Source organism: Poecilia mexicana, unplaced genomic scaffold (genome assembly GCF_051168715.1).
Source record: "Poecilia mexicana isolate PSO_F unplaced genomic scaffold, ASM5116871v1 scaffold_12, whole genome shotgun sequence".
NCBI lineage: Eukaryota > Metazoa > Chordata > Actinopteri > Cyprinodontiformes > Poeciliidae > Poecilia > Poecilia mexicana.
Genome location: NW_028263381.1, coordinates 10,079,760 through 10,102,924, shown reverse-complemented (window position 1 = coordinate 10,102,924; position 23,165 = coordinate 10,079,760). Strand labels below are relative to the sequence as shown.

General features: G+C 38.9%; 2 protein-coding genes across 2 annotated transcripts; one reads left to right on the top strand and one right to left on the bottom strand.

Moving 5' to 3' along the window:
- Positions 1-442: 442 nt before the first annotated feature.
- On the bottom strand, positions 443-13,918 carry znf532 (zinc finger protein 532). The gene is made up of 9 exons (XM_014988571.2): positions 13,026-13,918; positions 8,422-10,744; positions 7,886-8,067; positions 6,592-6,768; positions 5,208-5,370; positions 4,693-5,007; positions 4,491-4,606; positions 4,050-4,179; positions 443-3,594 (listed from the first exon to the last, which is right to left on the bottom strand). Exons 2-9 carry the CDS (start codon positions 10,711-10,713, stop codon positions 3,091-3,093), a joined length of 3,879 nt encoding a protein of 1,292 aa, XP_014844057.2. The 5' UTR covers positions 10,714-10,744; positions 13,026-13,918; the 3' UTR covers positions 443-3,090.
- A 5,011-nt stretch (positions 13,919-18,929) lies between these two features.
- On the top strand, positions 18,930-22,802 carry grp (gastrin-releasing peptide). Its single transcript, XM_014988561.2, has 3 exons — positions 18,930-21,011; positions 21,416-21,624; positions 21,707-22,802. Exons 1-3 carry the CDS (start codon positions 20,858-20,860, stop codon positions 21,758-21,760), a joined length of 417 nt encoding a protein of 138 aa, XP_014844047.1. The 5' UTR covers positions 18,930-20,857; the 3' UTR covers positions 21,761-22,802.
- The last annotated feature ends 363 nt before the right edge of the window (positions 22,803-23,165 follow it).

The window sequence follows — 23,165 nt, the reverse complement described above, 5'->3', positions numbered from 1 at the left end:
GAAAATTACTGAAAGCACCTGCCATTCTGCTCCTGTCTTAATCATATCCAGTTTCTCAGAAAAGTTTGGTATGATGTTTAACTCACTCTGTTATTTTCTGTTAGTAAAATATCAGAAAACAATGTGTTTCCATAGGAAAAAAAAAAGGACATTACGTTATTTACAGATTGCAAAGAGTCATGTTGATCTCCTAAGGCCGCACTGCCACTCATGCAAATACATAAACATTACAGGGTAAAATCAGCACTTTCATAAAAAACGAGATGTTTCTTTGGCAAAATAAATCTTATATAGGGCTTTTTTTTAAGTGTGAAGTCATAATAGTGCAATAAACCATTTTCCAAGCTTGCTTATTTTTAGACTTTCTACACATCTTCACTTTATATCGGTGTGGAAGGCATTGCTGGTTTCAATGCAAACAGTGACAAGTGAATTCATAATATTTTTTCAGGGAACAGCTGATGTTTAATATGCATTTAGGATTGGGTCACTTCTGGCATTTTCTCTGTTTATTGACATAAACAATAATTTTGCACACAAACATGAGAACTTTTAAAAAAAAATGGTAGAAGCAGCAGTTAAGACATGTAATTATTACACAATTCCCAGACTGCTTCTCACATGCAGCTTTACAGTGCAAAAATATTAAGATCCTTATCAGAATGCGGATGGAGTTATGTGTCAGAAGCCGAGAAGACACTTAAAGATTTCATTTTATTCTTTTTAAAAAGAGACTAGTTTTTATTTGAAGCGAACTTTCATGGTTACTTTTGAGTGTCCAGTATGTTACTTGAAGTAAACAGCAATTACAGTGTAATCGATTTGGTGAATCAGAGAGAGACTCTCATAACAAACCTAACAAAGAGTTGAGTGAGGGCTATTTCATCATCTTATTTATGAAACATGGACTGGTCTAAACATGGTGTTAAGAGTCTACATTCTTTATTTCAGAAAAAAGAACATCATGCCTAGAAATTCAGTGGTGGTGTAGTGGTCAGGGTCAGCTATGGTGCTTCAAAACATAGCCATCTTGCCACCATTAGCTGCAACTCAAAGTGGCTCATTAAGTTATTATTTTTATTTTTTTTTTTACTCAGTGATAAAATGTGGTTGACAATATGAAACGTCTATGATTTAAAACAAACAAACAGACAAACAAGCAAACAGGAAAAACTGAAGAAACTTAAAGGAGGCGAACATTTTTTTCCACAGCGTTGTAACTGCCTGAGGCAAAAGTGACACAGCTTTAACAGAATTGTAACATTATTTGGGAGTTTCTGAAGCTTGGTCTTGAATGGTCCTGTTATGAATATGTAGCTTGACACCAATTTGAAACTGTGTTCCTCATTTTTCAAACGTACAAAGCCCTGACTGCTGTCTACTACCAATAACACTCTTTCACAAAATACTTGACTGGTGATTTAGACTCCAGGTCAACACACATCTGGTCAACCCTGGCTGCTCCTCTTCTTAGCCATGAAGTGAGACAATGACAGTACTTTGAACACTGACTTGTGTACAGGTTAGCCTGTTTCGCAGTCTGTGAGACCAACCAGAGCCAGTTTGGGCCAATTTTACACATTGAATTGGTTGAGTTACAGTGAGTTAAGACCAAACAGGAACCTGAAAGATGTGGTATTTGAAATTTATACTTAAGATGTACCAGTGGCCAGATGCCTGAAAGTTGTTTTGTGTTTTTTTTTATTTTTTTTTTTTAATGTAAATCTTATGCATCCGATATGTTTTAGTCTTGAGAATTGGTGATGTCTTTAACATCTGTCATGTCTGATGATGACTATTGACCCTGTCAAGTTAACTATTAGCTAATAGTAAGCTAATACTTACTTTATATAAGCTGATGATCATGTATTGATAAGCCGTTACAACCAGAGGCGATTTAAGCACAGGCTCGACTTTGTGACTTGTTCCATGAAAGAGGCTGCTGACAAAAAAAGAACCTCACTGTTCCTTTAAAAAGTAATTGAAACACTATTGCGATAATGTTTTATTAACTAGCTATGTGCTATTAATATTTCAGCTTCTCTGCCAAGGTTACATTCATTTTCAGTAAGATTCAAGGCAGTGCACATTCATCATAATTCCAACATCGACATACAATTTAAAATATAGAAAAGTTATTATAAAGGAAAAAAAAACTATCTAATAATCAGTTAAACATTGTTATGGATATGTCAGTCTTATTTCCACTGTGCTCTAAAGACAAATTGACACTAGCAATCTGGAAATGCTAAATATTTTATCTTTTAAGTATTTTGGAAAAAATATATTTACCTCAAAGAGCTGCCATGACGAGGAAAAATATGAAATATTAAGTTTACAAATTTTACAATTGTTCTTGAGTTTGGCTGAGGATTATTTGGCAAAAACAAATTATTGTTTGAGATGCTCAATAATTTTTATTTGACCTTTACTTTATTCATTCAGGTTTTGAAATCATTGTTCATTTTTCTATTCATCAGACTTTTTGTTGGATGCAGTTTCTTTTAATAGGCCAGAAATCTTCCAAAAGCTCAAAGTTCCTATAGATTAAATTGTTTTGGCATCTAGCATTTTCAGGCAAATTATAGATGCACAGCTGCATTTTCTTATCATGGCAATAAAGAAAAAAAAAGAGTAGTTAATTTGTTGTAATTGCAGTTTCAGAGTATATTCTGAAATTTAGGTCCTCAACAAAGGAAATACCTGTACCTGTAGCTTTAATTTTTTTTTCTTCCAGACTTTTGTTGAATATCAGAAGCACTTAAAACTAGACTGCTAATCAAATGCAGATTATAATAGTGGTTTTATACATTGTCTTGTCGTAGTGGTAATAATAATTTGGAAATAAACAGGTCATCTTAAAAAAATTACTCAAAGTCTATTGAAAATTCTCTGTACAAAAACGTTCCTGATATTTTTGCTGAAAGACACAAATGGAGACTTTGACGTGTATTAAATTTTCTTGCGTGTATATTCTACTGTTTACATAAAGTTGTACACTACAACATCATGTATTTACAGGATAACCACATCTACAGGAGGTACCACAGGTTTAAGGAACTTATGGAATGGTTATAATTCATCTCTCTCTCACTTCTGAGCAGCGCTAAGGGTCTTTGACCTTATGAACGCCATCCCATGTGTCCTCATGTGAGTTTTCAAATGTCCTTCAGTCTCAAACATATTCCCACACACCTTACATTTGGTATTCGGCATCCCGTCATTGTTCTCGTCTACAACATCCAATTGGTTTTCCCGTTGACTCTCTTCATCTTCCCGGTCTCTGCCATTATATCTACCGAGACTCTTAAGCTCCTTTAGCCGATGGACGATGAAGAGGTGTCGGGCCAGCGAGCGGGGGGAGGTGTAGCAGAGTCCACACTCCTGACACTGGTGGGATGAGCCGTCAGACTTGTGCTGGGGAATGTGCTTGTTGAAAGCAGCAATATCCTCAGTGGTGAAGCCACAGACGGCACATTTGTGATTTTTGAGAATGTTCACTTTTAGCCTCTTCAATGGTTGTGAGTCAGAACCCCTGGAGTTCAAGCCTGGAGACCCCTCGTCTTCATCTGGGTTTCTTTTGGGGCTTCGGTTCTGAAAAGACAGCAAAAGATGAGCTCAGGGTAGTAGCTTTTCCATGAAGTGCAAAACTCACTGGCATCAATCTGACAAAGAATTCAGTACTTTAGGAAGTGCAACAAAACAGCAGATTAGCCAACACTAGGTCCAACATTTCAGCTCAAAAACTGTGATGAGAGAAAATGAATAATTCACAACAGGCCATGATTGCAACAAATCAGAAAGATAATAGAAAAACTGGGAAAAACGCAACAAAATATTTATAAAAATAAAACATGAATCAAATAAAAGGTATTTTTTCATTTATAAATATCAAACATAAAAATAATAAAGCAAAAACACTTAATATAAAGAAGTAACAAAGCACAGAAAGCCTTTATGTAAATGTTGAAAACAAAATAGCAATTAAATGCAAAGACACATTAAGTTGTGTGCCAAAACTTTAAGTTGTTAAATTCATACGGATGTACCGTTTGCTTGTCAGGTGGCGTCTCAACATTCTCAGTCCTTCCTGCTGGGTGTTTACCTCCATGAATCATCTGAATGTGCTGGTCCAGCAGCACTCTTTTGGTGAAGGGCTGACTTAAAGCAGGGCAGTGTCTGGAAATTAATATCAATAATAAGACAAACAGAATAATTTTTGCTGCTGGACTATGCACATTGTGTAGTAATTTTAATTTCTTACATTAAATTGTGTGTGTGTGGAAGAAACCATCCAGTTGATTTCAATGTTCTTTCATATTTCAACTTTTTTTTACTTAAAAACTCAAATTTTACTTTCATAGCTGAACTGAATGGTTGTGTGTAGAAAATTTAGCTCAGTACTATTAAGGACACATTTATGGATTTGTGTTAATACAGAATTACAGCTGTTGATTAATCACTCTCAGTAGGGTGGTGGTGGTACTCACGGGCAGGTGAGTACCACCTTTCGTAGTCCTTTATGTTTTAGACGGTTGTGTCGGCAGAGGCTGTGGGAGGAGCTGAAGGACTTATCACACTGTTGACATGGATGCTTCTTCAGTATCTGCAGTTTGAACGTTATATTTGAAGAGTCACAAACAAAGCGAAAGAAAACGGTCTCTTTTTATAACAACACTGCAGAGCATTCACCTTGCCGTGTTCACGCCTCATGTGTGTGACAAACAGCTCCCTGGACCTGAGGGGGGCGCTGCATTCTCCACATGTGTATCCTGAGCTGACAGGGCTCCTCAGGTCTGCTGCACAGTTGCTGTTGGTTGTCTTCAGTGGCGACGACGAAGGCTTCTTTTCTCCCTTGTCTTGACAAAAGACGTTCTCTCCGTCTTTGTTGTTATTTTTCGGGATGTTGCTGTTGGCGCTGTTGGAATTGGTGGGCTTGGCGCTAAGTGGAAGGTTGATCCCCAGGTTCGGTGGTCCCTCTATGGTCTTCAGGGTTCCATGGATGGCCTGAGAAGATCCACAACAGCCCTTTTTAACATGTTAATATTCATAATGTGCCATGAACCACTTCATTAAATTAATATGACTAAAGTGATTGGCATTAGGTGTTACAAGAGAAGGTTTAATTCAGCTTGGTTTGACGTTTTAAATAGAACAGTAAGGCTAAATCCTGATTTTAAAAAAAAAAGGAAACAAATTGTGATTACCTTAATATGGTCCAGCATCAGCTGCTTCTGTGCATAGTGCATCGAACAGTCGGGGCATTTAAAGACGGAAACTTTAAAATTGGAAATATGCTGCTCAAAATGTGAGCTGAGCAAGGACTGGAGAGTGAACACTGTGTCACACATGGAGCATTTATATATCACCCTGGAAGACAGAAAATGTCATAATTATTAGGAAACTTCAGACATAGCAAAATGTAACAGACTGAAAGCATCCTCTTCAATCTGAGCTACAGTCGTATTTACAAAAGCCAATTCTAAAACTGTTAGGGTTTGTTCAAGAAATACGTAAATTTGTGTTTGTTAAATAAATCCCACAGTACCTCTCGAAATACCCTGTAAAATAGTGAGTTCTTTTGAAATAGTTGCATAATGTGAGAAGTTTGCTAAATACCATGTGAATTTATATTGCCATGTGCTCTTGTGCACAGCCATTACTGTGTGGTTTGGCTCAGTCACAAAGCATGACAGGACTAGATTGCAACAAACAATCTGGTCTGAAGAGAAGATCATCAGGGCTGACATTTAGGACTTGTAAAAGTCTACGGTCAGGAAAAGGAAAGCTAACATCTCTATAAACCCCACACTTAGACTTTTACCTTCAGGTTGGCGCTGCAGAGTGCTAATTGCAAAAACAAGTCGTTAAAAAGTGTAATCATTTTGATGAACAGTATCCAGATAGATACTATGCACATTTGCACTTTGACCTTGTCTTAATATAAAAAAAAAAACCCAGTATATTTACATATGTTCTTGAACAATTTATTTTCCACCAAATTTTATGTTATCTGCTTTTAAATTTCTGTCCACTGAGAGCAAAACGGGACCAAAGTCAAATTCCTTGTTGGTGTGCACAAATTTTAACCAATAATGTAGATTATTGGTTCTCTGTGTGAGATTATGCTACTGCAATAAAAGCTTAATGTATTTGAAGTTTTTAGCATTTCCCGTCAGCAAGTAAACAACTGTTCCTGAACATTGTTTGTCGTCAGTGTTGCTGACGCTGCATGGTGTGGTTAGGTGTTAGGTGGTTAAAGGTTTCCATGTGGAAAAAAACACAATTTAAGCCGCCGTAATGAAAAGCAGCAAATCCTTCTGCTGAGAAGGAACCCAAGGATGGTTATCTAGACAGAAAGGAATTGGACATGGGGTTTACGTTAGATTAGCGCTAACTTGTGTGAATAAAAGAGAGGTTGGGTGTCTGCAAATGTGTAGGCTTAGTTTCCTATACACAAGAAAAAGTAAAAGATAAATGATAATACAGCCGTCAAAATAAAAAAAAAACTGTTAAAGTGTTGAAATCTATAAAATAGATTGTTTTTTTTTATTGTTATTCTAAACACATTGTAAACAAAAAAGGACCTACTTGGGCTCGCCTGCCTTGGCCCCTGGATGCTGTGTGTATGCATGGGAGTGAGTTCCTGGTGCAGACTTGAAGGCCATGGGGCAGAGTGGACATTTGTAGAAAACCTCACAGTGCATGTTCTGGATGTGAGACTTGAGAGTTGCAACATCAACAAAGATCGTGCTACAGTGAACACAGCTGGAAAACAACCCAGAAAAAAACAAACAAACACAAAGGCAAGTTGAACAAACTATGAATAAAATAAAGTCAAGCCAAGTTTTCAGATTGAACCTTGTTTAAAGTTGTTTTTTTTTCATCATTTTTCCATTACTCTTCCAAACAAAAGGTTAGGCAGCAGAGCAATAATCCAAAGTATAAGACACCCTCCCTTCCTTTACCCTAAAAAACTGAATTGCCCTCATCAAAGTCCAAACCTAAATCCGATTTCGAAGTGTGACATGATCTTTAACAGGTCGTTTCAGCTCAAAGATCCTACAGTGTGTCTGAATTAAAAAAAAAGAAAAAAAGAAATGTGTGAGGAAAATTTGTATAAATTTGCATTCCGCAATTATGCTAAAGTCCTATTAGTTATTGTAAATCCTTGATGACAGTTGCTGGTCCCCTATCAAATTAAATCATTTGAAAGTTACTTGTGTTCTTAAATACAAAAGAAAAACAAAATAAATAAAAAACTATACCAACAAGTAAGCTATCAAGCTCACACTAAATTGTCTTTAGATGTATGTGTGAGTGTACATTGTTGTAATGTGTGTTGGTTCTATGATGGACTGGCAGCCTCTTAATGGAGTACTCTACCTCTCACCAAATGACTTATTTGATATGCTCCAGCCCTTCTTCAATTGAGGCAGTATGTTAATGAGGGAGTGAGTGCTTCTCTGCATTTGGCCTTCAGGGACAAAAATGTCAAGAATTGATTGAAAACAGGTTTTTAACTGGTCTATTATTGCTTGAAAACAACAAAAAAAGTATTCTTTTAATAGCCTGTATCTTGGATGACTTAACCACAAGGATTGTGACTGTCACTTTTTGTCCCTGTCATTTTGTCCTGAATGATGTGTCATGAAGCGATATTAGGTGTCAAGCTGAAGCCAAATTGCCAAGAAACCAAGCTAAATAACTGCAATTAAAATGACAATTAAAATGGTCTTTGGACATTGAAGTAAGAAAAAGACCACTTAGAGTGAAACATTGGTTCTCTTCAACAATGAAATGTACGCAACCACTGGAAACGATATCCCAGCAAAAGAGAGACTAGAAGTGTGGATAGTTTTGGTTTTAATTAAGATATGCTCACCGATAGCCGATTCTGCGAGTGTAGTGCAGGCAGTTCTTGGTGACGTGGGACTGAAAGTGAACAGAGCGACAACTGGCACCACACTCTGGACAAATATAAGGGGACTTGTGCTGATGGATTCGTTGGTGTGACAGAAAGCTGCATTGATTTGGAAGAAGCATCTGACAAACTGTGCATGTTTTCTGTGAAAGAAGGAAATACATGTTTTTATGTTTTATTTTTATGAACAAGCTGGAACAATTATGCAAAAATGCAGGAATATTACAGAGACACAGAGTGATCGGTATTAACACTACAGGCCAGGACAGACAAAAAAGAAGACTTCCACATATTTTTAAACTGTGGAAGGAAGTTGGAGTACCGTGCGAGAACCTAGACATGCACAGGGAGAACAGGTAAACTCCATGCAGAGCTTACTTGTTCTCCCTGGGATTCAGACAAAGGACTTTCTTGGGTCCAGGCAACCATACAAACAACTATATGCCCTTGCAGCCCTTGTCAAGCCTTAGCCTTTTTTTGAATAACATAGTACCTACCTGACTGTTGGATTCTGGTGCTTGTTGATAGTGCATGGCCAGTGAACTGTCATCCTGGAATATTTCATTGCACTCCAAACATTTCAAGTTGTGCCGACCAAGCTTTGATGCATCATCCTCCAAAGGCATGGCTGCCATAAGGGGAGCGCTGCAAGGAGCTGATATCACTGTAGTCTGGTTACCACCAGCAATCTTAGCTTGTGTTTGACTTGCAGGTGCCTGTGCTTGAGATGCGGGGGTGTTGATAGTGATACACGGGGCCACAGGCAAATTTGATGAACTAATCATCTGATCTGCAGGAATGGGTTTGAGGATTAGATGTGAACACTGCATGACCACCCCTTTGTCCTTGTGTCCTCTTGCATGAGATAAAAGACTACATTTGTTGTAGAAAACCAAACTTTTGGCACAGTGGTTGCAGGTGACCTCGATTCGCACACTCCTGCGTTCGTAGTGGTGTGTCAGGCTCTTTTCAAGAGCAAACGAGTCTCCACACTCCAGGCACTTGTAGCCCCGGGAGGGTAGTGAAATACAGGCTGAGGTTGGCGGAGAAAGGTTTGGGACATACACAGGAAGAGGATTCAGGCTACTTAGAACTTTATTGAAAGCATCTACTACAGAGCCTTGAGAGCTTGTGAACACCTGAACCCGAGAGACTTTTTTGGAAGCTTGGCCAGTGACACCAGTCTGTTTACTCTGTTGTGATCGTTGTTTCTGGGAAGGTTTCGAGGAGCATAAGACCTGCTGAAGATCACAGGCAACAGATGACACTGTCTGAGGAAGAAGACTGAGGTTACTAAGATGCACTGTCTTTGGCACAAGTTTAGCACTGGCCAAACTGGAGGCAGGTACCATGACAGTTTGTTGCTGGATAGCATTTGCGGCTTTCAGGATAGCACTGCTGGCACTTTGCACAGATGCGGCAGGGATAACTGTTGCTTTGACTGTCGTGTTGTTAGCCAGCTTAAGGTTAATAACTTGTGAACCAGCTGTTTTGACTGCGGATACTGGCAGGAAAGCTGTTGCCACAGGCTTAATAGTCATTTGTTTCGTGATTTCAATTGACTGGCACCTGCTGGTTGCTACCACGGCTGATGGCAAAGAGGGCCTTATTGGTGACGTAAAAATTGTGCTGGTGGTTGTCATAAGACATGGACTGTTGTCTTCATTCTTCAAACTTTCTGTTTCAAATTCCGGAAGTACTCTACTGACAGTACGCTTGATCTGTCCAGAAGAGGTCTTAATTGTTTTAATTCTAACCTTTGGAATGACTGGAGTGGTATCTGTGTTAGAAGCAGGAGAACCTTTGCTGCTGCCCTCACTGATGACACCAGAAGGGCTTTCTGGTTCCCTGGTAAGAAGGTTCTTTGTCAAGTCATTGTCTGACTCTTGCTCCTGTAGTCTCTCTATTGCTCTGAGATTTTCTTTAGACTGTTTAGGCTCTTCCTGTGCTGGCATAGAGTCCAACACCTCAAAGTCTGCAGTGTCAGATGTTTTGCCACTTAGTGACGCAATAGCTGCTATACAAGAATACAGTTTTGTGGGGGACTGGTCTTTAACTTGTGGGATACTTAGCACATCAACTAGCTCAGGTGACTTTCTAGCATCCATGGAGGCTTGATTTTGAGGTTTGAAAAAATTGTCTTTCGGGGTTTTTTCTGGTAAAGGTAATTGAGATGGACGGTAAGAGCATCTCCTTTGACTCTGATTCCCATTTTGACCTGATTCGTTGTCAACCTTTGAAGCCTGGTCCTCTGCTTTAGCAGTGGAAGTAAAGAAGGCTTGGCTTTTCTGTATGCCATTTGTGTCAGCTACCTCAATTTTGTCCTCATCATCAAACTCTTCAGCACTAGATATTGGACTAAACTGAGTGAAAGTAGGAGATTGAGGACTGATTTTATATCCATCATTTCTGGGAACTTTCAATCCTTTCTTAGTGTGTTGAACAACTGGTGGAGCTGCTGATAAGGAGCCATTAGATAGTCCATTGCCAACAGCACTTGCTTGGGAATGAGAGCTAAAATACTTGTCTTTTTCAAATTTGGTTCCATCATATTCACTTGTGTCTGTGCTGCGAATGTTTTTTACAATTACACTAACACCAGCATCATGTTCGCTGCAGGAGTTGTGAGACTCATCTTCACAGTCAGTCCCCCGATTACTCTGTTGCTTGAGTTGTCCATCTTGCTCATCTTGGTGACCAGATTCAATGGCGGCTTTAGGATCCACCATGTCAGGGATGTTAAAGGCCGCCAGTAGGTCGTCAAAGTCAGGCGTCTTCATATCTCCCATGTTCCTTCCCTTGTTCTGATGACTAAGTCACCTGAAATACACAAATTAATTGAGAACAGTTTAATTAAGCGTGAATTGCCCACTCCAAGACAGATGCTTTGATCACATTTTTGGAAAATGTTTTTGAACTAAAAATGTTCCCTCAGTATTTGATATAGTTTGCTAAAATTTAAATATGATCAAAAATAATTGTGTATCATTATTTATTTTTACATCTAATACAACATATTCCTGGCATTAACTCAAAACATTTTTTTTCGGTAATTGGAGTCTAACATAGTGGGCAATCTGGCAGCTCTACTAAATGCTAATGCGCTAATGCTGGTGATCTAGTCTTATTGTTCTCTGAAAAGGAGTGAGAACACACACACACACACACACACACACACACACACACACACACACACACACACACACACACACACACACACACATATGGACACTTGCAACTGTTTTAGATTTGCATAGGTTCACATGGAACTCTTGAACATTTTGAAATACACAGAACAAGCAAATTTGGGGCAACACCTGGTTCGGGTAGTACATGTAAAATCCCCACAAAGTAAACCTTTTGACAGGCAAACAACTGCTCTCATAAACTCAGAAAATATGGATGCATTAAATTAGTGTTTTGAGCTTCCCCAAAACTTCACCAAGCCATAATTCGAAAACCAGTTTATATGTATGTTTTGTGGTTTTTAGCCTGTTAACCACCAAGTGGTGTTCAAATTTCAACGATCTGGCTCAAACATTTACTGTCAGATGAAAGATAAACTAATAAAAATGCTCAGAAACAAAGCAAGAAACACCGAGGCTCAGGGCTAATGTAAGCTGGAAGATGCTGGAGTGCCTGTCTCACTGTGCACAGCGAAACCAATTTCACTGCTTTAGCGTGACAATCTGAGAAAATTTGCATACTTAACTGCTGCTGCTCACATGCAGAAACCAGTTGGCTTATGTAGAAAAGCTTTACAGCATGACAAGAAAGCATTTGAGTTGTTTTGCCACACTGACCACAAACAAGTATGCAGGGGTCAAGGTGAGGCTTTCAATATAGAAATACTGGGGCAGCTGCCAAGCATGGTGAAGGTAGCATCATGGAGTAATGCTGTGGAGTTATTTATTTCTCAGTGATATTGGTGCATTCAATTAAGTGGGTAAAGTATAAAAAGGGTGATTACTATCACCAAACACTCCAACTTTACCACAAACTAACAGCTAACACCTAGGAGGTTGAAACGTGGACATAACTTGGTTTTCCAGAAGCACAGTTATTTTTAACACATGTCCAAACTGCTTGTGTAATGCACAAAGCAAGTTAGCATAAAGCTTCTGGGTGGCACCAACCCCTACTCAAAAAAAAAAAAAAAAATTATAATTGCATACTGTATAGTAATTCCACTTCACGTGTGATAAATCATTGAAAGATCTAAATTAGTGAGGCATTCATGGACGTGAATTATCTTTTTAAATAAGTGAACAAAGCTGTATGGAAAGCAGATTATGGAATTTTAGATGCTGAATTTCTTGTGTTCGGAATGTCAGATTTATTTATTTATTTTGTATGATCCGTGCTAATTTGTCTGCAGTCACACAGTCCTATATTCAAGCTTTTGTCACTGTAGTGTTGTGTAAAGTTATGTTTGCTTGTATTACAATTGTGTGGTTCATGTTTAAATTCTGCAAGCAAAAAAAAAAAAAAAAAAAAAAAAAAGAAACAAATGATTCAATCTTAATCATTTCTTGATTTTGATCTGTGCAAACAAGGTAAATAAACATGGGTGCTTGAGTCACATACATGGAGCTGATCTTCTGTGTAACACAAAACCAGAGCAGTACTTTGAACCAAATATCTGCACTCATGGATCCATGACAAAAAAAAACTATCTTATTTTGCATGAATCCATATTTTATGACTTCATTTCGTAGAGAAGGAATCATGGAGATAATATGACAGAAACAGTGAAGAGAATGGAAATGGTAATGAAGGGAGAGAGAAGACAGTAAATCCTGTGAGAAGAAAAAAAATGGCTGCTGAGCTGTGTGAAGCTGCAGCAGGGAGAGGGAGAAAGGCCTGGCTGAAAAACAGCGAGTTTCAGCCATGACAGCCACAGCAGCCTGACGTAGGAAGGTTTGATGAAGAAAAATGACAAAAACACAACACAGAATGGCTTTCTATACCAGCAGTTTAATGCACATGCACTTTTTTTTTCTCCAGTAAGAATCAACATTTTATAAAAGACAGCTGCAGTTTCAGTAAAATGTATGTAAAATAATGGTGGAGACATGCAAGTTAATCAGCAAGTCCTCACCCTCTTGTCTTCGCTCAAGTCCAGCCACTTAGCCAAACCTTCTTTCCTTGCTGCCTTCCATCCTGCAACAAACAAGAGTCACAACACAGCTAACCCACAGGAGGCATCCACCCCACCCTGTCTGGGGAAAAAAAAAATCTTCCCAAACAGGCAAAGGCCCAGAATACAAGGTCAGGTTACATCCAGGCATCTGGTGAGTGCCGGTGGTCCTGATATGGATCGTCTTCGGTCATTCTCTGCACCACAAGCACTAAGACATGTAAACAGACACATAGATCATGCTCCTGTGTTGAGTGTGTGTATGTGAATGTGTGAGGCAGGGCTCCCAGCAGCAGATTCACAGACTCCCAGCCAGCCCCGTCCCCCTGCCCTCGTCCCTTCCCAAATCTCCTTTCTCCCCTCGTGAACCGTGCAGCTCTGCACTCCAACACTCAGCGGGCAAAGAGCAGGCAGGGGAGCCCTGTTAGCCACCAGCGGCCGAGCTGTGAGGGGCTGCCATGGAGCAAGTCTGGGCTATCTCTATCCCCGTGTAGCATAGAGACGGCATTGTTCCCATCAGCCCTAGGTCTGCCTCAAACCGGTTTCAGCTGGTTCTGGTCACTCGACATAAAGCCTCGGGTTGCTGCAGCACGGCCTCAAAAATGCACAGGAAGAGGCTGTGCCCACCTCCCAGGAAGCAGTGCGACATTTTCTTTCTTTATAGACACGTTTTGTCACAAAGATAGCTTTAAGCTAGAAAGATAACAAGGGAGGTGACGGATTTTCAGAGCCATAAACATACAAAGAAGAAGTCAGAAGAAAAAAAGAAAGATAAGCAGTCAGTTTGTATTTTTAGCCGTGTATTTTCCAATTTGTCCCTCACTTTCATTTCGTACCTGTAAAGGCCATACATACTTATGTTTATAAAGCACTGGGTGAAAAATTTAGAAATTCAGCTGTTTAGATACATGGTTATGAAATTGCGACAGTTAGATGAGTTAAGAAATTATGACCTCTAATCAAACCAAAATAAGTGTGAGCGACTTTCTGACGAAGAATTTAAACCTAGAAACCTAGAAAATCAATTAAATTGGTTGTCATTGTGAGTGCAAGACATTCCTCAGGCCGATGAAAATGAATGCATCGGCCTGAGGAGTCCAGTGACTCCATTTACTACCCACAATATTTAGGTACATGAGCAAGGTACAAAACGAAAAAAAGAAAGGGCAACATGGCAACTTGTTGGTATGAAACAAGTTGCCATGTTGGGGTAAGTTGGCCAGGAGCTACATCAGTTGACTTATGAGAAATCATGACGCCTAATTGAGCCAAAACATTCGGCTCAAGTGGGTCTGTGACCAACCTACTGCTGGTAACTGAGTCATGTACAGTCACTAAAGTGGGCTGTGGGTAGATTGTGGAACATGAATCTAAATCAGTTGTCAGTGTGGGTACACAATATCACAACGCTGGGTAGTCAATGGATTGTTAGTTCGAAACATCCAGCTAAGTTTCACACTCCAAAATTTTCGGGAACAAAACAACCAAAACTACAAATGTATGAAATGGCGAAGGGCCAAAAGATCAGACCAGGCCAGAATTCAATCGGATCATTTGATTTAACGGGATTCAATGTGAAAATTTATTTTAATATCAAGAAACAACTCCTTTGTTTGACTTACCAGGATGGTAGCTGAAGCTCAGTCTGGTCTGTTTCTTACAGTAAGCTCTCTGTGCTTTAGCATCAGCTACAAAAGTATTCAAATGCTTTAAATGTCTGCCAGCAGCACTAGATTGATCAACGTGGTGTGAAGACAAGCAACGTAACACATGGGCAACAAGAAGACGTACTTTCATGCATCTCCCTTACCAGAGCCCCCCCGGCCCCCGCAACCAACTTACACCCCCACAAAGACACAGATGAATGTGAACATGCACTCTCATGCATATATATATATAGGTAAACGAAGCATACCCTTGTCAGATTTATTTTCCACTCTGAGAGATATCAGGGAGAAAAAAAAAATCTTCCTGTCGAGGCCTCAGCACTTGCTTTTAACAGCCCGCTGTTCCAGCCTCTTTCCTCCTTCCATCTTTCCTTCCTTCTATCCTTTCCTCCTTTCTTCCTTCCTCCCCCACCTCCGCCGCCCCTCCTTCCTTCTGTTCTTCACTGGAGTAGTTATCGGTCTCAGTGGAGGCCTCGTTTTGTCACAAACACCATCAAAATCAGCACCAACGCCACCGCCGCAGCTGAGCCGTGAAGTGGTGGATGGCGAAAGGGGGCAGTGTTCAGCAGTCAAATGAGGCCTTTTGTCTCTGCATGTGCGGCAGGGTGAGGGGACTCTCCGCTCTGGCTCGGGAGCAGGAGCAGCAGCAGCTGGTGGTGCAGAGAGACACACGAGAAAGGGAGGGAGACAGAGACACGGAGGGGGGGGGGGGGGAGGTGGAGGACACAGAGGAAGAATGGAAATAAGTCAGAATTGAGTTTTAAAAACAGACTTGAAATCTCTGCGCACTGTTAGTGTTTAAGGCCTTTGAACCTGAAGCAATCCTACAGAAAGATTAGGTTTTTAAATGGATTAACTGCAACATTCTCTATGTCATACATGAAATTAAAGAGTAAGTGAACTAGCATCACACATAAGTGTTGAGGCCACGTCACATATTGTACAAATAGCATGAACCTGTCTTAAAATCCAGCAAAAATATACATCTACATTTTTGTTATTCCAACCCAAATGAAAACAATAATGAAGAAATGTCTCCAAATAACAGTATGTGATCCAGAAACAGGCACACATAAGGAGATATTTTGTAACCTACCTGGAAAACAGAGGTTGCCAGTAGAGTAATACTGGCTCTCTTTGGCCTGCTATGAGTCCTTGATTCATCTTGCAGACCTGCTAAAGACAGCCAGCCATGCTGCGGAACAAACTAATTCTTCATCTTTATGTGAAAAATCTTAAGCGGATGTATTCATCTTGGCACACTAATGCATTTCAGACACTGGAAATGGCAGCAGAAGATGAGTGTGTGTATGTATTATAAAAGGCCCTCGCAGTGCCTACTGCCTCCCTGCACTGTGACAGATTCAGTGCAACGGAGGAGGCTGAGGTGGCTCCCCACCCCTTACAGAGCCACATGACGTCACACTGCCTCCATTCAGACAGGATATAAGAAGGGCTGCTGGAAGCTGCCCCATCAATGTTTTCAGCCATTTTTTGCCCAAGATGATGTCACACTAGTGCTAAAAGCTCAAAACCTTACCTGTTGTGTTTTCTGTTCCATTTTAGCATTCGACGGCCTTTCTTTAATGTTGAATCATACAGTTCAGAGGAAGAAACCCACTTTGGCTCTCATTTGACCCTTGACTCACCTGCAAGCAGCTGTTCGCACACCATCTAATTTGTGACACAACGTAAGTCGAGTGCTTTCTACAGATTGAAATATGTCGCATTCATGACAAATAGGACAGCGATCCAAAAACCAACGCCCGACTGTTCCTCACTCACTTTATTACACGAGCTCTCGGATTCATACTCAGATCCCTCAGGTTAACTCTTTCAGTTCTGACTGGTGAATCAATGACTCAGAAGTCTTTCCATTCAGCTGAATAGAATTAAAAACAATTGGAAAATTAGTGCATGTACACGTTTGAGAAAAAAATCTGATGCATCATATATCGTAAATCTTAAACTATGAGGACGGCACAAAGAAATCTCTAAAATCCTCCAAAATATGATTATTGATGCTGTTGATTGAAGTTTGTGGATTCCTACCCACACCTTTTTCTTACAGGCGTTCAATAAATCAGCAACTTCAAAAAAACAACATAAGAGCGTTCCACACACCCCATTACTGCCTTTAAATCCTCTGACTGGAGTGTGACAGGAAAGTGATGGAGACCAAAGACCTCATAATGGCAGAACTATCCATTTAAACTGATGCTTTGCTTGCTGAGAGGAAGCCCTTAAATGATTCTTTTAGCTTTCAATAAAGCTCTCATTATCAATGTCATGTGACTTTAAGTGAATGTAATGACTGGCAAATAGAAAAGACATTAGCATAATCACCAAATGATTGAAAGCAATTTTACCCAAACTAGATTTTATGCATGAACATTTGTTAAACTCAATAATGTGGCCTTGTAATACTAATTTCTGTGCAGATAATAGCAACACACAAAGCTTTAAAGACAATCTTCTTAAACACAGGTAAATCAAGTAGTTTTTTTAATGCAAGATTTGAATAATTTGATGAACACAATGGGCAACATATTTAATTGTCCATTTGTTTTATATGTGGATCAAACTACATGGCTTATCATAAATGCACCCCACAGTGCCATCTGCTGTTTTCATGCAGAAACGAACAGTGAAACCGGAACACTGACTTTAAACTTATGAATATTTTAATGGCATATTGAAATTGTGTCCAGAACAGGAATTTTTCAGACCCCTGTTGAGTAATTGTTCTTTTTTTTTTTTTTAAAGTTCATGTTGATCAGAGTAAATGTATAATTGCTGCTTCGTGAAAGGAAAATGACGTAGCCTTTCAAGGTGATTTGATTTGCCTGATCGTGGCGTCTGGAATTAATAAAGTGTAGGTGATCAAAGCCAGACAATCAGGCAGGAGCTGTTCGTGATCATATGAGTTGATTAACAACCTTCTCGGTCTCTAGAGCTGTGACCGTAAAACTGCATGAATTTCTGTTCTTGACTCATTTGCTTTTTGGTTAAATTCACAAAAAAAATAAAATAAAAAATGGTGAAAGAAGTGGCAAAAATATAAAAAGGGAAATCTATCAAGCGGTGATTCCAAAATAACTTCGCCTCAAATTTAATCAATTGCAGATGGTATTCCTGGTGTCTTTTTGTGTGTGTGTGTGTGTGTGTGTGTGTGTGTGTGTGTGTGTGTGTGTGTGTTTTCTTGTTTGGTCTCTGGTAAAACAAACAAATAAATATTTCAGATGGCACTGTGCCGTGCATCCTACCTGTTGCTGCCCTTTGAATGGAGATGACTCATCCTGTTTTGTTAAGGTCAACTCTGGACAAGCATGCAAATCGAACCATACGTACTCTTTTAGACTCCTGCAGGGATGTGTGTGTATAAGGTTGTGACCCAACAATAGCCAGAGGGAACCCTCAACCTTTCAACAACAACAAAAAAATGTCATTTACCTATGCAGACTCCTGATCTGTCCTCATGCGTTCTCTTTTTTTATGCCCGTCTGTAAGTCTATACTGTCATAAGCGGGATCAGTCAAGTATGAGAATTTGATATAGGCTTCATGTGTGGGTGCCTCGCTACGTTTGAAGGCAGCATTGCTGAGCTTTCTCGAGACGCAGACAATCATAAAAGATGTGACTCACACTTTGCAAGTTGGAATGTGCTGCATTGTTGTATTCCTGTAACAGCATGGGTCATCATTGTTGGACGCTTGGACGTTTCAGCTCTGGAAAAATGGTGAGCTTTGGAAACCTGCTGCAATTCACTCACCAAGGTAAATACTAGAAGTGAGTGGGGGGGGGGAAACATACAAAGCATTAAAGAGCAAACATCACAGCTTTTCTGATAAAAAAAATAATCTTATTACAAAAAAAAGTCTTCTTTTTCATTGCCTTACCGCCTGCAGGGCTCTCTAAGTTGGTCTCAAACATTCATCGTCTGAGTCCTACTAGTTGGTCACAATGTTAAAGGAAACTAAATGTGAAGCAATGACAGGTAGCTTAAAGGTTTTTAGATCTTTTTGTGTCACTACATTGAGACTTTGTACAGACAGAAATTCACTTCGCGTGTCTCCTATCCATACAGATGAGTGACTTGATTTCAGGCATCAGTGGGATGTTTGACATTTGAATTATTATGACATGGTTTAAAAAAAAAATCTTGGATTTACTTAGTGGGAAGTTATTTTAAAACACCTCAAGCATCCATAAGCGGGATAAAATATTTTTTTTCCCTTTTCTTTCATGTGAAACTTATGAATGTGTATGATTTTTTTTTTTATCAACAGAAATACCTTTTTATACATCCTCTGAAGATTAAACAGCCAAAGCAAAACCTCACAATTGCAGATAAGACAGTAAGATGTGGAGACAAAACTAATTGTGTTGTGTTTATGTGTTTTTATTTTATTTTAATGTTATGTCCTCAATTCATTTTCTATATCTGCTTAATTCTGTGCTTGGTCAAGGTTAAATTTCCAGACTTGGTCATTGGCCACTTAAGATACTCTTCCTTCAATCCTGATGAATTAGACATATTTGAATAATTACTTACTGCCTCCAGTTAAAGATTGGAGATTAAGAGGTTAACTTTCAGCCGCTTGGCCTTCAAACTCAAGTTAAAAAAAAAAAAAAAACATAACTTAACAATGTATTGCACACTTTTGGAAAGCAGTTTATGCATTAAAAAAAAAAAAAAAAAAAAAAAAAATATTACTCAGAAACAGAAACAGTTGGACACCTGCCTAAGTTCGCCGACGTAGGACAGCGTGAGTGGAAGATAGCTCCTCAGCTCAACATGGAAGGAAAATTGATTGCTGCTATAACACTGCTATGGTTCAAACCTAGACAGAGTGGAAGCAATGATGAGAATGATAAACTGTCTTTAGTTTTTTTTATTGAATCATAAGACTTAATGGAGCCAGTTACAGCTTAGAGCACAAAACAGCCACAGCCCTGCTATTTCCTGTCAATGCACCTTCATTCTAACTTTCATTCAATCCTTCTTAATGTTCTTTCTGAGGATGACAAGATAAAGTGTTCACACCTTTAGGCAAGCTTGCAGACTGACAATGGAATTGTACCACATATCTGAGCGAAAACCAGAACTTACTCTCCAGGAACAGAGCCGCAGCTCTCAAAATCTCAATTGCTCCAAACATATCGAAATGTAGATTTTCATGACGTGGAAGAGAGGGTTGTTTACATAATCAAAAAATACCTGAAAAGGCAATAAAAATCCATCTCTTATCTATAACTGCTTATCTTGCACCAGCAGTGAGTGGGCGAGAAGGTACACACCTGGACACACACACAGACACACACACACTTAGGACAATTTAGATCAACCTTGAGTCAAATCCTGAATTCGACCATTGTGCAGCCCCAGCAATAAAAATGTCTTCAGCATTCATTTTGTTTAAATTTCTTGTTAAAAGTTGAGAAAAACTAAAAACATATACCTACAATTTTTTCCCATCAATATGCCATAAAGACTCTCCATCCTAGGTACTGACTGAGCTTCGTTTATTTCATGCTACTTTGTGGTCGAGTTTCCAGAAGTAAAAATTATAACAAGTACTTTTTTTCGTCATAACTTTCTATAAATAGGCTAATATTAATATATAACTCCTGAACAGAAATCTCCCCTCTAAGAAAAAAAAAAGAAAAAAAAAGGTAGTTACCAAGTATATTATAGACTATTAATAGACACCAGAATCCAGAGGTTCGGTCCTGCTGTTCCGATGACGTTCACACCTGATATATGAATTATAATAATGTAGATAAACATCTGCGATCTGTAATTGGCAACTATAAATGATCACCCAACTGCATCACTTTTCCTCCGTGGCACTTCTGCTAAAGACCCGCTGACGCACAGCTGTTTCAGGAGGGGCATTTAACTTTCTTTCATCGGTAGTCATTCCTATCAAAGGCACCGAAAGAGGAACTTCTGCAAGTCGGTGTAGCTGGACGTCTTGATTTACCCCCTTCACATCGGTGCAACTAGCAGGGGAAAAACCAAGCGATTATGGTGTAGATTATTTAAAGTTAAACCGAGTTAAGTCAGTGCAACGTAAGGATTAGTATACATCGCTTGGTTTAGAGCTGACCCTTTCTCCTATCATGTGTGCGGTGCGCCTTTGTTACTCGTGGTCTTGCAGAGCGCTCTGGCCGATTTTTATTATCCTGGCGGCTGCGCCTTGTCTCCTGCGCTGCTCTGAGAGACCCGCGTTAGTTGTTGGAAAAATGTATCCAAGGGGCAATCACTGGGCTGTAGGTAAGAAAACCTTCATTTTTAATCTGAAATTTTTATTTAATAATAATAATAATAATAATAATAATAATAATAATAATAATAAAGCTGAATCTTTGATCATATATATTTAATTAACTATAACTTTCAAAATGTATTTTTTTTTTCTGTCATTGAACTTCTAAATTAAAGTGAAACACTCACAAGAAGAAAAACACCTGTTATATGTCTGTCTGTGTTATGGACTCGGCAAAGGAAATAAAAGCAGCTAATAAAATGATCTCATTAATAACATCTTCTGATGTTGCTTTTAATTACTTTGCAAATTTCAAGTCAACTGGCTGAAGAATAACTAAATGAAACATATTTCTATAATAATAATAATAATAATAATAATAATAATAATGATGATGATTTTCAACCTACAGGTCATTTAATGGGAAAGAAGAGCATTACGAGTCTGCCTGGACAGCAGCAGGAAAACCTCGACTACCTCACGCTTTCACAATCGGACAAGATCTTTGATCAGGACCAAACTGTGAAGGAAATGTCAGCAGAGAACCAAAAACAAACAGTGCTGCGAAAGCTGCTCCACAACAACAGGAGAGAAGACAACAGAGGAAAACGCCTCCGAGAGGTCAGCCTGTAGAGTCAAACGATGTTTGTAATCTCTGACCTTTAACATGCTGACATTTCTCTGCTTAATTATTGTTTTGCAGTTGTTGGACCTCCTAACTCTGACTTTGAGACAGCAAGACAGCGAATCCTCCTGAAGGCAAGACAAACCCGGCTGCAAATGCAGCCTCTGACGTCTACTCAACCTGCTCTGTAATCACGTATTTACAATGTATAAGCTCTGTGGTGTAGAAAAAGACACTAGAGGCACAAAAGCAATGTTCTGTTTTTGGTGAATTAGCATTTTTACTTGCACAAAATAAAAAGGTTTCAACCGCCGACTGACTGACAAGGTTGTGTTGTAGGAATCAGGAATTTTAACTGAATTACATGTTACGATGACAATAACTTTTACTCAAAGAATTTAATAAATGCATACTTCTGAGGAAGAATTAACTTTTGCTTTTTGTTTGTTTTTATTTGCTCTGCTTTTATAGAAGACTTATTGCGGATAGATCCAAAATGTCTGTTGCCAAGAATTTATTTCAGTATCACACTATCCCATCTTATTTCATAAAAAAAAAAAAAAAAAAAAAGACATCTTCAATTTACATAAGTTTGTGAAACCTGCACATTATGGTCCCACCACTTGCGCAGTAACCCTTTTTACCACTAGGTGGTGCGCAAGTTCAGTTTTATGAACATCTCGAGTTTCAGTAACTTTCTAGTCGCACAAAACGCCAACGTCACCATAATTAAAAGTGTAAAGAAGCCATAAGATTGTTATGTTGTTGGGTGAGAGAAAAAAAAAGAAATAAAATAAACAAACAAATAAACGCCAATTGCTTTTCTCTCTGGGAAGAGATGAATAGATGACCATCAGTATTATTTTTGGTTCGCAGGGGATTCAAGCAGACAACAGGAAACGCTAATTGCAACAGTTTGGCAAGACAAATCGTCCTTTTAAAGCCACAAACACATTTTTTTCGTCCTCCTTTTCTTTAGTCATTTGTCACGGATGATAGGTAAACAATTGAAGAGCAAGTCACTTTCACCCCCATTAGGAGTCTAATCCGAAGAGAGAGTGGGATACAGTTTGTAGGACTCAATGGGGAGGAAATAAAATGACCTACGGACTCATTTTCTGAAACATACGGAGGAAGTTAAGAGGTTTAAGCCACTTTGACTGAGACACCAGCGTGTATTTAAAATATATAACTAATATATATTATTCATATGCATTAAATTAGTAGATAATTTAATAATAAAATTATAAACATAAACACCGGAAAACTTAAACTCACTCCCTTCAATGTTAATGACTGTTTTTTTCTTAAAACAATTAAAAAATAAAAATCCCTGGGAAGGCAGATATCCACCGCTAGAGGGCACTAAAATCAACATTTCCAATTTTCTGATCTGTGCTGTCTGTCATTCTTCGTAAATGTCAACTTTCCAGATCAGTTCCACAACTTAGTCATTATCTATTTTCTTCTTTTTGTGTTTTACTCTTCAGAAGGCCCTGATAAAAAAACTTTTTATTATTATTATTTTTAGGAATCA